The sequence below is a fragment of the Phyllobates terribilis genome, unplaced genomic scaffold, assembly GCF_046119375.1.
Source record: "Phyllobates terribilis strain yellow unplaced genomic scaffold, ASM4611937v1 Scaffold_11__3_contigs__length_659146591, whole genome shotgun sequence".
In the NCBI taxonomy this organism is placed as follows: domain Eukaryota; kingdom Metazoa; phylum Chordata; class Amphibia; order Anura; family Dendrobatidae; genus Phyllobates; species Phyllobates terribilis.
In genome coordinates, this window is record NW_027362771.1 from 116,356,138 (window position 1) to 116,376,468 (window position 20,331).

The 20,331-nt window shown below is 42.3% G+C and overlaps 1 protein-coding gene across 1 annotated transcript in view; it reads right to left on the reverse strand.

The window, feature by feature from the left end:
* Positions 1 to 20,331, reverse strand: part of LOC141165705 (tetratricopeptide repeat protein 41-like) — an 81,449-nt gene that overhangs the window by 58,705 nt on the left and 2,413 nt on the right. Inside the window, exons 2-5 of the mRNA XM_073651534.1 lie at positions 18,755 to 19,643; positions 5,606 to 5,789; positions 3,828 to 4,033; positions 2,326 to 2,489 (exon numbers count right to left, since the gene is read on the reverse strand). Coding sequence (XP_073507635.1) covers positions 2,326 to 2,489; positions 3,828 to 4,033; positions 5,606 to 5,789; positions 18,755 to 19,556 — 1,356 coding nt within the window. The 5' untranslated portion in view covers positions 19,557 to 19,643. The remainder of the gene's footprint in view (positions 1 to 2,325; positions 2,490 to 3,827; positions 4,034 to 5,605; positions 5,790 to 18,754; positions 19,644 to 20,331) is intronic.

Sequence of the window (20,331 nt, forward strand, 5' to 3'; positions counted from 1 at the left end):
GGGGGAATCTGCTGCTGACACTGTTATAGGGGTAAAGTCCCCCAATTCTGTACTAATATCCCCCATCTTGGTAGATATATGTCCCCACCCTGGTATACATGCCCCCCCCAATCCTGGTATACATAGCCCCCCTAATCCTGGTATACATGGGCCCCCCAATCCCATCCCCATTCTGGTATACATGGCCTCTATCCCATCCTCATCCTGGTGCACACATTAAAAAAAAAAAAAAATACTCACCTTCCCTCTGCTCCCTCGCAGCGCTGCGTCCTGTTCTGATGTCAACAGATGATTTCAGGGTGAAAGCAACGCATGACGTCACTGCCATGCACCCTCACACGCTGAGGTCAGCTGCCGGAATAATCACTGCTCCCCACGCCCAGGACTATAGATGCAGCTGCCGGCTCCTGCAGCGGCAGGGCGATCACATGTGCCCGCTTTAAAGAGAATGAATATTCACTGCTCTCCACTCCCATAGTCCCGCCCACCTCTCTGCCCCGGCTTCAGTGCATAGAGATGGGAGGGACTATGGGCTTGTGGAGCAGTGAATATTCATTATCTTTAATAGCAGGCACACGTGATCTCCCAGCCGCTGCAGGAGCTGGCAGCTGCGGCTAACAGTGTGCCCGCTATTAAATAAAATTAATATTCACTGCTTCACACGCCCATAGTCCCTCCCACCTCTTGGCACCAGCTTCAGTGCATAGAGGTGGGAGGGACTATGGGTGTGGGGATCAGTGAATATTATTTTTTTTTAACAGCAGGCACAGTCTTAGCTGCAGCAGCTGGCTCCTGCCTTCTGTGGCCCGTTCCTCCACCGCTGCCGCTCTCCTCCTCTTGTGAAAAACAAGTAGGTGGGAAGGTGCACTTTAAATGTTTGGCCACTCCAAAGGTGCGTGGCCTGTACTTAGTTTTAAGTTATTCTGTGCTGATAGAGTGTCTATAATGTTATTAAGGCATTGGCAGCACTGTGCAGAAATTAAATGTAAGTTCTCAAAAACTGCTGCACATTAATACATAAGTGACAGGCTGCTGAAATTGGAGATGGGTGGTGATAGGAATCAAGGAGTGCTCTTTCAACATCAGTGGACTACATTGGATCGGCTCGTGAATTTTTTTGTTAATAAATTGGTGAACGAGGGAAAGTGTCGAAGAGTGTTAACATCCACGATCATGCCGTCTGAATAGTAGGTGCAGCGAGTGTACTAATGTGCACCACCTCCTGGATGATGGATGAGACTGTTCCATCTCTATAACCTTTTAGGCTGCTTAAGTCTGTGACATTATTGGTGGGTAAACTTTGGGTAGCATACCGTATCACATATGAGTATACATACTACTATTGACTTGACTAAGGTTGTGGACACACACTGCTAGTCATTATATTGTGGGCTATGTTATTATGTGATTGATCACCAAACTACATACCGCAGACTGTTGGGATTTGTGCTGTATATATAACATAGCCACTGGTCTTGATACATTTATACTAGGATATGCCAGGTACTACAGTAAAATTCCCATGATTGCTATGCAGGCAATATTGTTGAATGGATGACCATTTTTTTTTCTAAACTAATTAGCATATTATAGGATCTCAGCATAATGAAGGGTCCTACGTCTAAGTCAATAAAACACAACGTGGAATGGAGATAGGTTGTGTTTTGTGTATTGAGCACACTATTGGGCAGTGTTATATATGACTAGAGCCTAGTGAAAGCCTCTGCTGGATATAGAGACAGAGACATTTACAGCCAATTATATAAGGCGTGTTGTAGGACATCATTATGTTTGGGTCCTTTTATTCTCTATTCTAGCTTGCTCTTACAGTCACTGGGTTGCCACACTGCCTTGTTCACCTCCTTGTTTGTGGGTCCTATCTTTATTAGGGTGGAATAGCTGGTTAGGTCAATCCATTATACTGGCTCTCATCTGTTATTGCACAGTGCACCTTGTTAGTGTTGGCTTGTAGCCATATGAGTTTTTTTTATCTATTATTAGTAAATAAAAGTTATATTTTATCCTCTTGCTTATGATATCGGTTAATCTTTGGGGCTATCACATACCTGGCTCCTTAAACAGGTTCCCTTTAATGCAAAGCTCAGTGGATCACTATTTTGTGAGTTAGAATTTTACATCAGATTTCTCTATAGCATCTACTGTAAAGCCTACCCTATCCAGAGAATACCATAACATGCTCCATACAGAAACTGCACAAGTAGTGAATCTGGGACATGTGAGCTCAGAAGTGTGCAAAATTCTGAATGCAGCATATATCGGCATAATATATCTATCTCACTTAGGTAAAGATAAAAAGATCTATACCTGCTGCGCATTTATACCATGAATTCCCGATAACTCATCCACTCCATCTAGAACAAGGACACAAGGTTTAAGTGCAACAGCTGCCAGGAAAGTCTCCACAAGTAGCGCAAAGTCCCACAGGTCATTAATGTTCTCACTGGAATACACATCATCCGTCTGGATATCTGAGAAGAAAGGGTCCCAGAATCAAGACATATTCTTGTTAATTTACCTTGAAAAACTTAAAGTGTTAACTCCTTCATTCCTCTTCATATGTAACAAGGCCAGGAGGACAGAGGCGCACAGGGATGCAAATCAGAATAGGAAACATCATCAGAATTGCTGGTTGGTATTGATTTAGCAGTGGGAAGTGGAAATATGTGGCAGAGATGTTTTGGATATAGGGATCTGGAATGCAAATTACACAAAGGATGGTCTAAACCATTTACCCTACCTTAAAGGGGATACTTTATCTAGAAAAACACTTTTTAGGATAAAGCCACTCTGGTCATCTACTGAAAACTACAGCACTGGCTTCTCTAAAGCTGGCCCTCCACATTAGATAGCTGCCGGTGGACCGATTGTCTGACAGCTATCTATCCCAACTCTCCAATGAACAGGAATGCTTGGCTAGTTCCTGTTTTCTTTATGAGAGAGCTGCTCCCAGACCGTTAAAATTCAGCAGCCAGATCCTTCTCTCCCAACATCCAGGTGAGTCAGGAGCCCCCATTCACTTTCACGGTCGACCGATCCGGCAGAAATTGGTGGGTTAGGACTACTTTTATCTAATGTTTATCGGGGCCTTAAAGAGAATCTGTCAGCGGGTTTTTGCTACCTCACCTGAGAGTAGCCTAAGGTAAGCAAACAGACAAATAGACCCTGGATCCAACGATGTATCACTTGGATTGCTGGGTGCTGCCGTTTTGACAAAATCAGAGTTTTTAGATTTAGCAATGCAGCAGAGCTGGAAAGCTTCCCTCCACCCACACCAGGCTCTGTATATTCAATGTCAATAGACAGTGAGCTGCTTATCACAGAAGGAGATTAATTCTTCAGTCTAAGCAAACAACAGCACACAGCCGGACATGTGACACATCGTTGAGTTCAGCGTTTTAACCCCTACCTCGTGCTGTCCTCAGATTACACAGCAAACACCTACTGACAGATTCCCTTTAACCCAAACTAAACAGTTATGTGTGAGGGGAAGCTCCGTATGGTCGTGCCGATGAAAGGATGAACATTTAATACATTGTTGACTTCAGTCCTTCACAGTGATAGCAACTAATTTAAGTATCTCTCCACCCTGGTACATAGGGAGGCACCCACTATATGATGTGAATGCGCTTTAGAATAGTATAACAGATTGTTGACAATATGTGACAAGCAAAGGTTCCAGAGAAAAGTGGGATCTTCTGGAATACAGGATCAATAGGTTATACTTCACAGTAAATTAAAATTATGTAAAGCCTAATGTATATCAAGAATTCAATGACTAAATTCCAACCAATAATAATATTAGTTACCAAAGTAATCACACTGAAGGAAAATGATGCAATGTCGCAAGAAGCACATGATGTCATCACTACGGCCACTACTTCCAACAAAATAGGAGATTACTGAGCCATTGGGGTGGTATCCTTTAAATGAGTGGAGCCATTTTGCAACTGCAGTGGACTTTCCACTGCCTCTCACTCCATGTAAGAGCAGAATGGACTTCTCCATCTCCAAGCTGTGGGTAAGGAAGCATAGCCGGAGCAGAGATTAGAATTTTATTTGTTGTGATATACAATTATAAAGAAATGTAAATCTACAAAATCAACACATAAAATGTTTGCAATCTTCAGCGCTCTGAACAATGCCAATAAATCTTTTCCAGATGTTTGATTTTACTGAAACATAAAAAGTCATAATTTACCAAAACTGTAGAATTCACCGCAGCCCCTGGGCTCTGTTGACAGGCTGCAGCAGTGACACCACGACTACAGCATGTGACCACAGCAGTCAATTACTGGGCTCAGTGGTCTGATGCCACTGCATCGGCACTACCGCTGAACCCAGTTATTGGCTGAAGTGATCAAACGCTGTAGTCGTGGTGTCACTGCTGCAGCTTGTCAACAAATGCAGCAGAGATGCAGTGCTGGAGCAGCAGTGGAGAAGTACACTGCAGTGGTGAGCTCACTACATAGCGTGATCACTGTAATCACTCCCCAGCACACTTATTGACAGCCTGCTCTGCAGCATATGTGTGCAGCTTGTGGGTGCAAAGCAGGCTTTCAATCAAAGTGCTGAGGAGTGGTTACAGTGTGCTCACTGTTTAGTGATTGGTGACTGTAATCGCTCACTGATGATTGGAAGCGAGCGGCTGCAGGGAAAATATAATTTTATTTTCTCCCTTTAGCCACTGCTTCATTAAGCTAACTAAACAGGATTTAAATGCTAACTTGGGTTCATATTACAAACTAAGACAATTTAAAGTGTTTGTCTGGTGAAAACAATTTATCACTTACCTGCAGGGACCCGCACTGATTGGTAGAACGGGACACTCTTATCACCATTAGAATGGTGCGGAAGCTGGAATGCTGCTCCATTCACTACCTACCAGGCTGCCGAGCACAGTGTTCAGCTTTTTCCGGAAGTCCCATAGAAAATGGTGGGGTGATTGGACATCCAACCTGGTGCTCCATTTTGTAACGGGGATAAAAAAAATCTCCACTCTGCCAATTAGAGGGGGTCCCAGTGGACATACCCCCACGAATCAGTAATATACCACCTATCCTGTTGATAGGTGATGAATTGTTGTCACTGGACCACCACTAGTGAGCTCACTAGGGAACTAACTAATTGCCATTCTAGAACAGAGTATTTGCAGTGCAGAGGTGAGAAACACATTGCCAATCCATCACTTAACTGAAATCAAAAAGTTTTGTTATTGAAACCTTTCTACTGTACTGTTTGGGTCTATAGGGAGTTTTAGATACAGAGGAACCAACAAAAGGTCATAGGCAGCCACCCACTAGATACATGCAATGGTTTCCCATCACTTAGGATTCATATGGATAGAAAACATATATAGACAGGAGAAAAATCAGGAAGTCCACGTTCACATGTTCAGTATTTGGTCAGTATTTTATATCAGTATGTGAGGAACAATCAGAGGAGACGTATAATAGAAACACATCACCACTTCTGTATTTATCACCCATTCCTGGTTGTGGCTTACACATACTGAGGTAAAGAACTGAATAAATACTGAACGTGTGAACGTGGCCTAAGATGAAGGTTTTTTTTTCAAAGATTATACCTTGAAGATGCTGCATTAGGATACTCAGCCCTTGGGTTGTCTGACTGCTCCTTCCTCAGGTTTCCACAAACAAATATATCCATTACTGCGAAGAGCTTGTTCAACCCCTGTGAGGCCACAAAATCTTTACAAAGCCTTTCAGCGTGAGCTTGGTGGTAGGCTTGAGCAAGGTTGTGTTCATGACCTTAAATACATAATATAATAAGAACCATTATCTCACTGTTAGATAAAGAACCTACGGTATGGAAAACCTTATCAGAACTAGTAAACTCTGCTTCCTGATTAATGAAAAGACCAACAATTCCAATCTTCAGCTGAACTGTAATATAAGAAGTGTAAAATTATTATATTTCATAACTGTAACAATCCGTCAGCTCAAAGCAAGCTCTCCCGGTCAGGCTTGGTGATGACCACTCTGTTTTCACTCTGCAGCTTGTACTGAGCAGTGTGATGTCTCAGCAGCAATAAGGAACTGTCAATCACGGACGGAGATTGAGCTGAAACATTTACAAATGATTACATAGCCTCTCTGAGAATGCCAGTCTTACCAGGTCTAAAATATCTATATAATACTGTATGCAGTATGTATTGTGAAATCTGGTGAAATATCTGTTTTATAGGGGCTTTCCGGTGACAACCAATATGCTCCCATTACAGCTCTCACAGAAGATGACATGGCAAATCTGCACAGTAAAGTAGTGATGTATCTTCATGGAGTGGACCAGAAAAGAGTAAGTTAGATTTGACAAAAAAGTAGAACAACAAATCTGTGGAAGTTGTAAGCGTCATATTATCACAGTTTTCTAATATGTACAGTACAGACCAAAAGTTTGGACACACCTTCTCATTTAAAGATTTTTCTGTATTTTCATGATTATGAAAATTGTACATTCACACTGAAGGCATCAAAACTATGAATTAGCACATGTGGAATTATATACTTATCAAAAAAGTGTGAAACAACTGAAAATATGTCTTATAAATTCTAGGTTCTTCAAAGTAGCCACCTTTTGCTTTGATGACTGCTTTGCACACTCTTGGCATTCTCTTGATGAGCTTCAAGAGGTAGTCACCGGAAATGGTCTTACAACAATCTTGAAGGAGTTCCCAGAGATGCTTAGCACTTGTTGGCCCTTTTGCCTTCACTCTGCGGTCCAGCTCACCCCAAACCATCTCGATTGGGTTCAGGTCTGGTGACTGTGGAGGCCAGGTCATCTGGCGTAGCACCCCATCACTCTCCTCCTTGGTCAAATAGCCCTTACACAGCCTGGAGGTGTGTTTGGGGTCAATGTCCTGTTGAAAAATAAATGATGGTCAAACTAAACGCAAACCGGATGGAATAGCATGCCGCTGCAAGATGCTGTGGTAGCCATGCTGGTTCAATATGTCTTCAATTTTGAATAAATCCCCAACAGTGTCACCAGCAAAGCACCCCCACACCATCACACCTCCTCCTCCATGCTTCACGGTGGGAACCAGGCATGTAGAGTCCATCCGTTCACCTTTTCTGCGTCGCACAAAGACACGGTGATTGGAACCAAAGATCTCAAATTTGGACTCATCAGACCAAAGCACAGAATTCCACTGGTCTAATGTCCATTCCTTGTGCTCTTTAGCCCAAACAAGTCTCTTCTGCTTGTTGCCTGTCCTTAGCAGTGGTTTCCTAGCAGCTATTTTACCATGAAGGCCTGCTGCACAAAGTCTCCTCTTAACAGTTGTTGAAGAGATGTGTCTGCTGCTACAACTCTGTGTGGCATTGATCTGGTCTCTAATCTGAGCTGCTGTTAACCTGCGATTTCTGAGGCTGGTGACTCGGATAAACTTATCCTCAGAAGCAGAGGTGACTCTTGGTCTTCCTTTCCTGGGGCGGTCCTCATGTGAGCCAGTTTCTTTGTAGCGCTTGATGGTTTTTGCAACTGCACTTGGGGACACTTTCAAGGTTTTCCCAATTTTTCGCACTGACTGACCTTCATTTCTTAAAGTAATGATGGCCACTCGTTTTTCTTTACTTAGCTGCTTTTTTCTTGCCATAATACAAATTCTAACAGTCTATTCAGTAGAACTATCAGCTGTGTATCCACCTGACTTCTGCACAACACAACTGATGGTTCCAACCCCATTTATAAGTCAAGAAATACCACTTATTAAACCTGACGAGGCACACCTGTGAAGTGAAAACCATTTCTGGTGACTACCTCTTGAAGCTCATCAAGAGAATGCCAAGAGTGTGCAAAGCAGTCATCAAAGCAAAAGGTGGCTACTTTGAAGAACCTAGAATATAAGATATATTTTCAGTTGTTTCACACTTTTTTGTTAACTATATAATTCCACATGTGTTAATTCATAGTTTTGATGCCTTCAGTGTGAATGTACAATTTTCATAGTCATGAAAATACAGAAAAATCTTTAAATGAGAAAGTGTGTCCAAACTTTTGGTCTGTACTGTATGTGCATAAAACAAAAAAAAAACTTAAAAGGGGTATTCCCATCTCCAAGATCCTATCCCAATATGTAGGAGGTGTAATAATAATAATATTAGCAAATACCTCCAATTAGAAATGTAGTATAGTTTTTCTGATTCTCTATGTATCTTTCCTCAAGTGCAGGACCTTAGGTATCCATGGTTACGACCATTGATATAGTGACACTTGGTTAGCTAGCTGCTAGTGGCCATAACCATCGATACCCTAGGTCCTGCAATGCCTGCACATGAGGAAAGAGACATAACAAATCCTAATAACTATACTTCATTTCTAATTGGAAGTATTTGATAATATTATTATTATTACACCTACTACATATTGGGATAGGATTTTGGAGATGGGAATACCCCTTTAAGGGTTAATAGCTCCCACCCTAATTACAGCTGTGAATGTAATGTCGTCAATGTATCCTGCATGGACAGTGTGGACACCTTAATCATCCAATCAGCATATACCAAGTGTACTGGTAAGGAACAGCTGCCAATCCCAATATGCCTTATTATAGGTATTAGCACTGACGTTCTTTTCTTTTTCACCACGACCACTAGTGACAATTACACAGTTGAATAGTACAACTGAAAAAAAACAGATGACCATCAAGATCAACCAAGGGATGGGAGAGTATAAATGGAAGGGGTATAGGTAAAGCCATAATGCATGAAACCATCTACCCTAAAAGTTAATTCTTTCAGCCTGACCCCCAGTGTTGACAGACTGAATCAACATTCAGAACAAGAATTTTATACATTTACATAAGTATTTATGTTATTTTCTTCTAAAATGGGTATACAGTGCCATGTAAAAGTTTGGGCACCCCTGGTCAAAATTACTGTTATTGTGGACAGTTAAGCAAGTTGAAGATGAAATGATCTCTAAAAAGCCTAAAGTTAAAGATGACACATTTCCTTTGTATTTTAGGAGAAAATATATTTATTTTCATTTTTTAAATTTTAAAAAATACAAAAAGGAAAATGGGCTGATGGAAAAGTTTGGGCTCCCTTGGAGATTTGTGCGCTCCGATAACATTGACCAAAGTTTCAATTAGCCTGTTAGGGTTATGGCTTGTTCACTATGATCAATAGGAAAGGCCAGGTTATGCAAGTTTCTCAGCTTTATAAAAACTCAGCCTCCTCTAACCTTGTGCCAAAAAACAGCAGCCATGGGTTCTTCTAAGCAGCTGCTTAGCACTCTGAAAATGAAAATGGTGGAGGCCTACAAAGCAGGAGAAGGCTATAAAAAGATATCAAAGCGTTTTCAAGTTGCCCTTTCTTCAGTTCGAAATGAAATTAAAAAATGTCAGTTAACAGAAACAGTGGAGGTCAAGTTAAGGTCTGGAAGACCAAGCAAAATTTCAGTAAGAGCTGCTCGTAGGATTGCTAGAGAGGCAAATCATAACCCATGCTTAACTGCAAAAAACCTTCACAAAGATTTAGCAGACTCTGGAGTTGTAGCACATTGTTCTAATGTTCAGAGACACCAGCACAAATATGGCCAGGGCAGGCGTCAGCCCTTAGGAAGCGGGGGGCCCACTCGCTGTCAGGGACCCCAGCACGCTATGGGCCCGGTGACTCGGGAAAGCCCAGTGCCAATGCCCACGTGTGGGCCCCCCCCCCACTTCCTCAGGGCCTCAGCACTTGCCATACTTATCTCTTCTCAATCCTTCGCAGCTCCTGTGTCTTCCGCATCTCCTGACTCTGTGATGTGTCAGGGCAGAGGGCGCGATGACATCAGTACAGTACGCCCTCTGATGACAGTGCAGAGTGCGAGAAGACACTGAGGAGTCCTGACCTGCCGCCAGAGAGGAGAGGTATTTAATGGGTTTTTTTTAATATATGGGGTCCAATATTCCGTATTTGCCATTATATGGGGGCCCATTATTCTGCATGGAGCAATATATGGGGTCCAATATTCTGTATGCAGCATTATAAGGAGTCCAATATTCTGTATGCAGCATTATATGGAGTCCATTCTGTATGGAGCAATATATGGTGTCCATTATTCTGTATGGAGCAATATATAAGGCCCATTATTCTGTATGGAGAAATATATGGGGTCCATTATTCTGTATAGCGCATTATATCGGGTCCATTATTCTGTATGGAGCATTATATGCAGTCCATTATTCTGTATGGAGTATTATATGGGGTCCATTATTTTGTATGGAGCATTATCTGGAGCCCATTATTCTTATGGAGCAATACATGGGGTCCAATATTCTGTATGGAGCATTATATGGGGTCCATTATTCAGTATGGATCATTATTTGGGGTCCATTATTCTGTATGGATCATTATTTGGGGTCCATTATTCTGTATGGAGCATTATATGGGGTCCATTATTCAGTATGGAGCATTGTATGGGGTCCAATATTCTGTATGGAGCATTGTATGCGGTCCATTATTCTGTATGGAGTATTATATGGGGTCCATTATTCTGTATGCAGCATTATATGGGATCCATTATTCTGTATAGAGCATTATATGGGGTCCATTGCTCTGTATAGATCATTATTTGGAGTCCCTTATTCTGTATGGAGCAATACATGGGGCTCATTATTCTGTATGGAGCAATATATGGGGTCCATTATTCTGTATGGATCATCATATGGGGCTCATTATACTGTGTGGAAGAAAATATGGGGCTCATTATACTGTATGGAGGACTATGTGATGCCCATAATACTATATGGAAAACTATACTGTCGAGTCTAAAATGAAAACTTTTGAATCCCCCGAGGCACGCACTGTGCGCTGCGAGGATTCGCCGGTTTCTGAGCTATTGTAGAATTTACAATAGATATCACTCATGTAATGTAGTAAGTGAAATCTTTGGCATTTTACTATACCTATATTTCTCTGCCGTATCTGGGCAACATGAACCGTGGTATGTGAGACTCTTTCACCCGGGGCCCACAAAAACCTAGAGCCGGCCCTGAATATGGCCTTCACGGAAGAGTCATCAGAAAAAACTTCTCCTACATCCTCACCATAAAATTTAGCATCAGAAGTTTGCAAAAGAACATCTAAACAATCCTGATGCATTTTGGAAACAAGTCATGTGGACTGATGAGGTTAAAATAGAACTCTTGGCCACAATGATCAAAAGCTTTATGTGGAGAAAAAAGAGCACAGAATTTCAGGAAAAGAACATCTAGCCAACCATTAAGCATGGGGGTGGATCAGTCATGCTTTGTGTTATGTTCTGCTACCAGAGCTAAGGAAAGAGAGGAGATCTGTCCCTACGATAGAACTCAGCTGAATCCCTACGATGTAACAGGGAACCTGATCCTGCGATCAGACCTGCTAAAGTCCTAAGCTAGTCTGTACGGAGACCTATAGATGTGGGGAAGGAATCCCTACAAGTACTAAGGACTGGGAGGAAAATGGGACACCTCCTAACAGAAATAGTAGCAGACAGACAAACAAACAAAATATATAGAACAAAGAGGTCCGTAGACCAAGCAAACTAACAGAGTTAGATACAGAGCACAGGCTAGCTAGAAAGTAGTTATACAATGGAGTCCAGCAAAGCCAGAAGGGCGGAGCAGGATTAAATAGGCCAACGAGGTCATGTGACCAGCAAAGGAAAAAACCTAAGAGCAAGGTTCTAACAGCACACCCCCTTCTAAGAGGATCCTCCGGATCCCCTAGGACCAGGCTTATCAGGAAATCTCCTGTGAAACGCTCTGATAAGTCTGGACGCGGAAACATCATCTGACCTCACCCAAGAGTTATCCTCGGGTCCGAAACCTTTCCAGGCCACCAGATACTGCAAACTACCTCTATACCGTCTAGAGTTAAGGATGCGAGAAATTTCATATTCCCCGTCCTCCACCACCGGAGGAACAGAGGCAGAGGCGTCACCATCCGACACAACAGCTTTTTTCAACAGAGAGACATGAAATACCGGATTAATTCTCCAGGAGGTAGGAACCTCCAACCTAACAGCAGATTGGTTGACAACCTGAAGCACCTTAAAGGGCCCTACAAACTTGGGACCCAATTTCTTAGAAGGAATCCTCAACCGCAGATTCCTAGAGGACAACCAAACCATGTCACCAACAGCGAACAAAACCTCCTGTCGTTTCCTATCAAAGTAGTCTTTAGATTTTCTGTTGGCCTCCTGAAGATTACCACGCACATCCGTCCAAACTCTCTCCAAATCACCGGAAAAATTCTCCTCCTCAGGCACGGCAGATCCCAACTTGGAGAACGACCCAAACAACGGATGTCTCCCAGAACAACAAAAAAAAAGCGAACAACCAGCAGAAGAAGATGTATGATTGTTCAAAGCAAATTCAGCAAGTGGCAGAAACTCAGACCACCCCTCTTGATTGTCTGCCACAAAACAACGCAAGAACTGCTCAACATCCTGGTTTTTCCTTTCTGTCTGGCCATTAGATTCAGGATGATATCCGGACGAGAACGACAGATGAACTCCCAACCTGTCACAAAAGGCACGCCAAAAACGAGCCACGAACTGAGGACCCCTATCAGAAACAATGTCAGTAGGAACGCCATGAAGTCTGACAATTTCCTTGACAAAGGCCTTAGCGAGAGTTTTAGCGCAGGGCAGTTTGACGAAGGGAACCAAGTGACACATCTTGCTAAAACGGTCCACGACCACCCAGATGACAGTAAAACCCTCAGAGGGGGGAAGGTCAGTTATAAAGTCCATAGCCAAATGTGTCCAAGGAGCACTAGGAACCTCCAAAGGACAAAGCAACCCCGCAGCAGGAGTATGTGAGGACTTAGATCTAGCACATATAGTACATTGACACACCCACTTAATGACTTCCTTCTGCCATCCAGGCCACCAAAAACTGCGACCCACCAGTCTCTTGGTCTCAGAGATTCCGGGATGACCTGCCAACCGAGATTCGTGACACTCAATAAACAAATCTCTCCTAAAGGTCCCAGGCACAAACAACCTCCCATGAGGAGTGTTAGATGGGGCATTCTCCTGTGCTTTAAGAATCTCATTTTCCAAAACGGAGTCCAAAGCAGCTATCACAACACCTTCTTGTAAAATGTTCTCCTCTTTCTCAGCACCGACTATGGGAGAAAAACTGCGAGACAAGGCATCCGCCTTAACATTCTTAGTACCAGGGATGTAAGTAACGGAGAAATTAAACCGCGAGAAAAACAGTGCCCACCTAGCCTGACGGGCATTCAGGCGCTTGGCAGCATCAAGATATATCAGATTTTTATGATCCGTAAGAACCTGAACGGGAAATTCCGCACCTTCCAAGAAGTGGCGCCAGTGTTCAAATGCGAGTTTAATAGCCAATAATTCCCGATTACCAATATTGTAATTCAGTTCAGTCTCCGAAAATTTTTTTGAAAAAAAGGCACAGGGATGTAATCCATCCCCGTTATCCTGAGACAATACTGCGCCAACCCCCACCGAAGAAGCATCAACCTCAACCAAAAACGGCTTAGTCACATCAGGCTGCATAAGGATGGGAGCAGAGGTGAACCTCTCCTTGAGATACACAAAAGCTTCAATGGCCTCAGAAGACCACTGAACCGCATCAGCACCTTTCCTGGTGAGATCGGTCAGAGGTTTGACAATACTAGAAAAATTTTTTATGAATTTTCTGTAATAATTGGCGAAACCTAAAAACCTCTGTATCGATTTCAAACCAATAGGCCTAGGCCATTCCTGTACAGCTTGAACTTTAACCGGGTCCATCTCAAAACCTTCGCTGGAGATAATGTAACCCAAAAAACTAATTCTCTGTACAGCGAACTCACATTTCTCCAGCTTAGCAAAAAGCGAATTGTCCATTAACAATTGTAATACCTCACGTACGCTCCGCCAATGAGACTCCAGATCCGGCGAATAAATCAAAATGTCATCCAAATACACAACCACATTTTTGCCGATCAAAGGTCTAAGAATGTCATTAATAAGATTCTGAAAAAATGCAGGAGCATTAGTAAGACCAAAAGGCATAACCAGATTCTCAAAATGACCCACAGGAGTGTTAAAAGCAGTCTTCCATTCGTCACCCTCCTTCATGCGCAACAGATTGTATGCCCCCTTAAGGTCAATTTTAGAGAACCACTTGGCCCCCATTAACTGGTTAAACAGATCAGGAATCAATGGCAGTGGGTAAGGATTGCGTACAGTAATTTTGTTAATCTCACGAAAATCCAGACAAGGACGTAAACCGCCGTCCTTTTTTTTTACAAAAAAAAATCCAACCGCCACAGGAGACTTAGAGGGCCTAATGTGACCGGCGGCCAAACTTGTCTGTATGTATTCCTCCAAAGCCTTCCTCTCAGGAATAGTAAGGTTAAATAAACGACTTTTAGGAAGAGTCGCTCCAGGGACAAATTCAATAGAACAATCATAGTCTCTATGGGGAGGCAAAACCTGCGATTCCTTCTCAGAAAAAACTCTCCAAAAATCCTGAATAGGAACAGGCAATTCTCCCCTATCCAAAGCTGCAATACGCCCATTACAACACTTGTCATAACATTTATGGCTCCAGGATTTAATTTCATTGGTAGACCAATCCAGTACAGGATTGTGAAATTTTAACCAGGGCAATCCCAATATTACTGGAGAAGGCAAGTTATTCAAAACTACCAAATCCAATTTCTCATGGTGAACACCATTAATAGTGAGAGGAAATTCACAGACCTTGAGAGTAATATTCTTCAAAGGGGAACCATCCACAGAAACCACAGCAATGGGGGATGATAAAGGTTCGGGTTTTAAATTGAGTCTTTCCAAGAATCCCCCATCAATTACATTCAGAGTAGATCCACAATCAACAAACACCCGAAATTCCATTAATTTTTCCTGAGCAATCGTGGAAGCAGCTAAAAATACACCCTTGGAATTTAAACAGGCAATACGGGCATGACTGACCATTTTTTTTTCTTTCTTCATACGAAGCTCACAGCCTTTAATCAAATGACCAGATTTTCCGCAATAGAAACACAAGCCTTCAGAAAATCGACGGTCTTTTTCTTGAGAGCGAGGTGCCACCGATCCAATCTCCATCGATTCACCACTGTTAGTACACACATTCTCATAACCAGAAACTGACATAGCAGAGGATTTGCTCTCATTAACCCTTGCACGCAGTCTCCTATCCACCCGTATAGCTAATTGCATAGCCTGTTGCAAATCTTCAGGTGTAGGATAAGCAATTAGCAGTAGACTTTTCAGAGCAGAATCGTTCCACCCTGTTTGAGTAGACCAACGACGGAAATGAGTACAATATTTTTCCACATTACCTGATCCCTGTCTCAAACGTCTTAACTCCGTCTCAGCAGATGCGACACGGTCAGGATCATCATATAATAGTCCCAAAGCAGAAAAAAAACTATCCACTGATCTGAAGCATGTATCACTAGGTTGCAAAGAAAAGGCCCACTCCTGAGGCTCTTTGCGCAAAAGTGACATTATGAACCCTATGCGCTGGGATTCATTCCCAGAGGACTTGGGTCTCAAACGAAAATACAATAAGCAAGCATTTTTAAATGAAAAAAATTCTCGGTGTTCACCAAAAAATAAATCCGGCAAACATACCTTAGGCTCCAAGAAATGTGCTCCAGGACAGTTACTCACGTGCTGACGGAGCTCGGCCACCTCCAGAGAGAGTCCCTGCAGGCGATGAGCCAAATCCTGAACCGACACCATGATGGAACAGAAAAATCTTTCCTTAGAGAATATGCTTGACTGGACTTACTGTTATGTTCTGCTACCAGAGCTAAGGAAAGAGAGGAGATCTGTCCCTACGATAGAACTCAGCTGAATCCCTACGATGTAACAGGGAACCTGATCCTGCGATCAGACCTGCTAAAGTCCTAAGCTAGTCTGTACGGAGACCTATAGATGTGGGGAAGGAATCCCTACAAGTACTAAGGACTGGGAGGAAAATGGGACACCTCCTAACAGAAATAGTAGCAGACAGACAAACAAACAAAATATATAGAACAAAGAGGTCCATAGACCAAGCAAACTAACAGAGTTAGATACAGAGCACAGGCTAGCTAGAAAGTAGTTATACAATGGAGTCCAGCAAAGCCAGAAGGGCGGAGCAGGATTAAATAGGCCAACGAGGTCATGTGACCAGCAAAGGAAAAAACCTAAGAGCAAGGTTCTAACACTTTGGGGTTGTGTTGCAGCCAATGGAACAGAGAGCATTTCACAGGTAGAGGGAAGAATGGATTCAATGAAATTTCAACAAATTCTTGATGCAAACATTACACCATCTGTAAAAAAGCTGAAGTTGAAAAGAGGATTGCTTCTATAGATGGATAATGATCCTAAACACACGTCAAAATCCACAATAGACTACCTCAAAAGGCGCAAGCTGAAGGTTTTACAATGGCCCTCACAGTCCTCTGATCTGAAAATCATTGAAAATCTGTGGCTGAACCTCAAAATAGAAGGGCATGCAAGACGACCCAGGAATTTCACAGAACTTGAAGAATTTTCCAAGGAACAATGGATGAAAATCCCTCAAACAAGAATTGAAAGACTCTTGGCTGGCTATAAAAAGAGTTTACAAGCTGTGATACTTGAAAAAGGGGGTGCTACTAGGTACTAACCATGCAGGGTGCCCAAACTTTAAAATCGGCCCATTTTCGCTTTTGTAATTTTTAAAATGTAAAAAATGACATTTTCTTTTTTATGCCTAAAATACAAAGGAAATGTGCCATCTTTAACTTTAGGCCTTTTAGAGATCATTTCATCTTCAACTTGCTTAACTGTTAACAATAACAGTAATTTTGACCAAGGGTGCCCAAACTTTTACGCCACTGTATGCCTTTTCTTTTCAAACCATTGACGGTTCCTGCTACAACTAGGTAGGCTGTTCCACAGATTAATAGTTCTCATAGTAAAGAAAGCCTGTCTCATCAAATGAATAGAAGCTTATCTGCAATATCTGGCAGAGGCCAATAAACAGTGTGATGGAGCTGCGCTATTCTGCGCATTGTGTCCTTCCAGCTGCTGGCGTAGCTAATAACAGCCAATTGGTGGGGGTGCCAGGTGTTGGACCTCCACCGACCTGATATTCATGAACTAACCTCTAGGACTTATGGGTAGCACCCATTAGCTGCCACAAGAAGATTCTTCTCTACAGCTGATAGATGAGCCTCATGTGATAGACTAGCAGAACTAGTGGATGCTTGGACATGGCCCTGTTATGCAAATGTTCTATAGGTATAAACAAGTATGCATATAAGAAAGGGGGAAAAAACTGGTAAAGGTATTATCCAGGACTTTTATTGTTATGTATTGAGCTAATAACTAACAGGCAGTTAGTTGCTAACTATCTGCCTGTTCTGCACGGGGACAATATCTGCCGATTTCCCTGCTTCATTTCACCTCTCGTCAACAGGCGACGAGGCGTCACTTGCGTCATGCTGATTGACAGGCGGCTCCCCGCTGTTAGGTAGTGGGGAACCAGTTGTCAATCTGCATGAGTATGACATCGGCATAGATGCCCTATCAACAGAAGAAAAGATGCTTCCTTGTCAACATGATGTCAGCTGAAGCAGGGTAATCACCGGCATGAGCAATCAGTGACCAATCTGAGCCAGCAGAATTTGTTGACAGGAAAAACAGGTAGGTAGTTAGCAACTATTCCTGGATAACCCCTTCAATCTAATCCAAACACAAAAGATTGGAAAGGAGTGATAAAATCAAAAAGCTTTATTGGAGCTTTTAAAAGGTTTAGAAAAAAGTTTAAAAAAAAAAAAATGACTCGTTTCTGGCGCTAGTACTGCACCCTTAGTCATAGTGATCTATGACTAAGGACGCAGTACTAGCGCTAGAAACGCGTCAGACTGTTTTTTTTCAACCTTATAAGATGATCCAATAAAGCTTTTTGTTTTTACACGTTAGAGAGCCGACCATCCCTCCTTTCCAATTTTTTGCTATTTGCTGTGCTCACCAGTGGGACAGGCACCCTCCATTGAAGCATGTCTCCTTTGGTGTTGGATTCAGCGTGAAGCTCCCCGACTCTCCCCCTCGTCTAATCCAAACACAACTTGACCTGAAATCCACATTTTTAGATCTTTTTTTCTGTTTGCCTCTTGAGATCGAAAGGCTTAAATGAAGTCATCGAGCAACAAAGAGGTGATCAAGATTTCAGTGAAATAAGGATAGGTCATCAATATCATAGAATTGGACAACCTTCTTAACTCCCTAGGCTCTAGCTGTCTTTCCTGTTATGCATGGCATAAGCAACGTTCCAGAGAATACTACTAGTGATGAGCGAGCGTGCTTGTTTAACCCTTTAAATGAGCACACTCGAGTAGTTTTGGCGTGCTCAGCATTTTAGTAACAGCCGCCACGGCTGCATGTATCACATCGGTTAGATAGCTGTGACACATGTAGGGATAGCCTGTCAAATAGGCTATCCCTGCATGTGTCACAGCTGTCTAACAGATGTGACACATGCAGCCGCGGCGGCTATTACTGAAATGCCGAGCTCGTCAAAACTACTCGGTGAGTAGCCGAGCATGCTCGTTTAAAGGAGTTTCTACTCCTTCATTTTAGTGATCAATGGGAGTCTCTGCACACAGACGCCAAAAGATCAAAACTTTTGACATGTCACTATGACATGTCAAATGTTTTATGAAACAACAGTAACATATTATTTTACATATTATTTGCATATACAAATCCAACTGACCTATCTTTACAGGTGTGGTGCTGAGGGGATATAGTTTCTCAATGACATCACACCAGTCTTTAAGAATCAAAGTCCCAAGTTCTTCTTTTGTCTTAAAAAACCTCACGGGTAACCCTCTGTCAACAATGCTGGCTTTAAGTTCCCATATCCTTAATTCTTCCAATTCATTTTCACTTGCAAAAGACGATAAAACGCTCCACTTGTCATTCTTATTAGCTTGCTGTAATTTGTCTTCTACAAACTGATAGTCTCTGAAGTAGAAGTATTGAGACTGAGGGTCTTTTAAAAATAAAGCTTGAATAACCTCAAGTTCTGTAACACTACATGTCTTGTTAATTCCGTCTACAACCCATGGGTAACCCCCATTAGCTGCCACATGAAGATTCTTCTCTACTTCCGATAGACCATCATCATTGGATAGACCAGCAGAACCAGTGGATGTGTGGATCTGGCTCTCTTGTACAAACTCTCCATAGGTATGACCAAGTATGCATATAAGAAAGGGAGAAGAACTGTTAACATAATCCAAACATAACTTTAATTGCTGCTGTGTTATATGATGATGGACGTGAGACCTGAAATCCACATTTTTAGATCTTTTTTCTGTTTGCCACTTGAGATCCACAGGTTTAAATGAAGTCCCACGGGTAAGACAGAGGTGATCAAGCTGAGGGAATATTGTTTCAGTCAAATAATTTCTCTCTTCTATAAAATCTATTGGTGTTGAGCAGACATATGGGCGGATAGGTGGTCTGCTGGTAAAATAATACCGATGACCATTCTTTGTAGTATATGTTGGCATGGTATGTGCTTACGACTGAGATGATTGGTCCAAATGTACGATAACTAGAGCTTTGGAAAGAGTTTTTTCCACGTTTTTCTTCATTGCCTAAAGAAAACAGTAAAAGAAAAAAGTTTTACATTAATACTGGGGTAACTAAAGGTTTTCCAAAGGACTATTGCTATGTTCTGCCACCTATTACAGATGTGGTGTGATATCAGCTAAACATCTGCTGTAAATAATAAAAAAAATTGAAGGTGACATCTTTGGAGTAAAAAAAAAAGTATGTATGATCTGCAATTGCTTTCCCAGCTTTACTCTGTCTTCGGGTCAGTAGAATAGGTACACTAGGTGCAGAAGTGACAACAGAGACCCTCTTCCTGGGGATTACTACATGTGATACACAAGAAAAAGGAAGCATTATATAAAAACATAGAATAAGTTATCATGCAGATGGTGACAAAGACGAGGGGGCACACTATGCGTCTGGAGGAAAGGAGGTTCCTGCACCAGCATAGAAGGGGATTCTTTACGGTCAGAGCCGTGAGACTCTGGAACTCTCTGGGAGAGGAAGTGGTGATGTCCAACTCACTTAATGAGTTCAAGAGAGGCCTGGACGCCTTTCTTGAGAACAATAAAATTACATCTTATGCTTAGTTAATTAATCCAGGGATTTAATCTGACTGCCAGATTGGTGTCGGGAAGTGAATTTTTCCTCAATGATGTAAATTGGCCTATACCGCATGGTTTTTTGTTGCCTTCCCCTGGATCAACGCTGCGGAATAGCTGCAGTGCA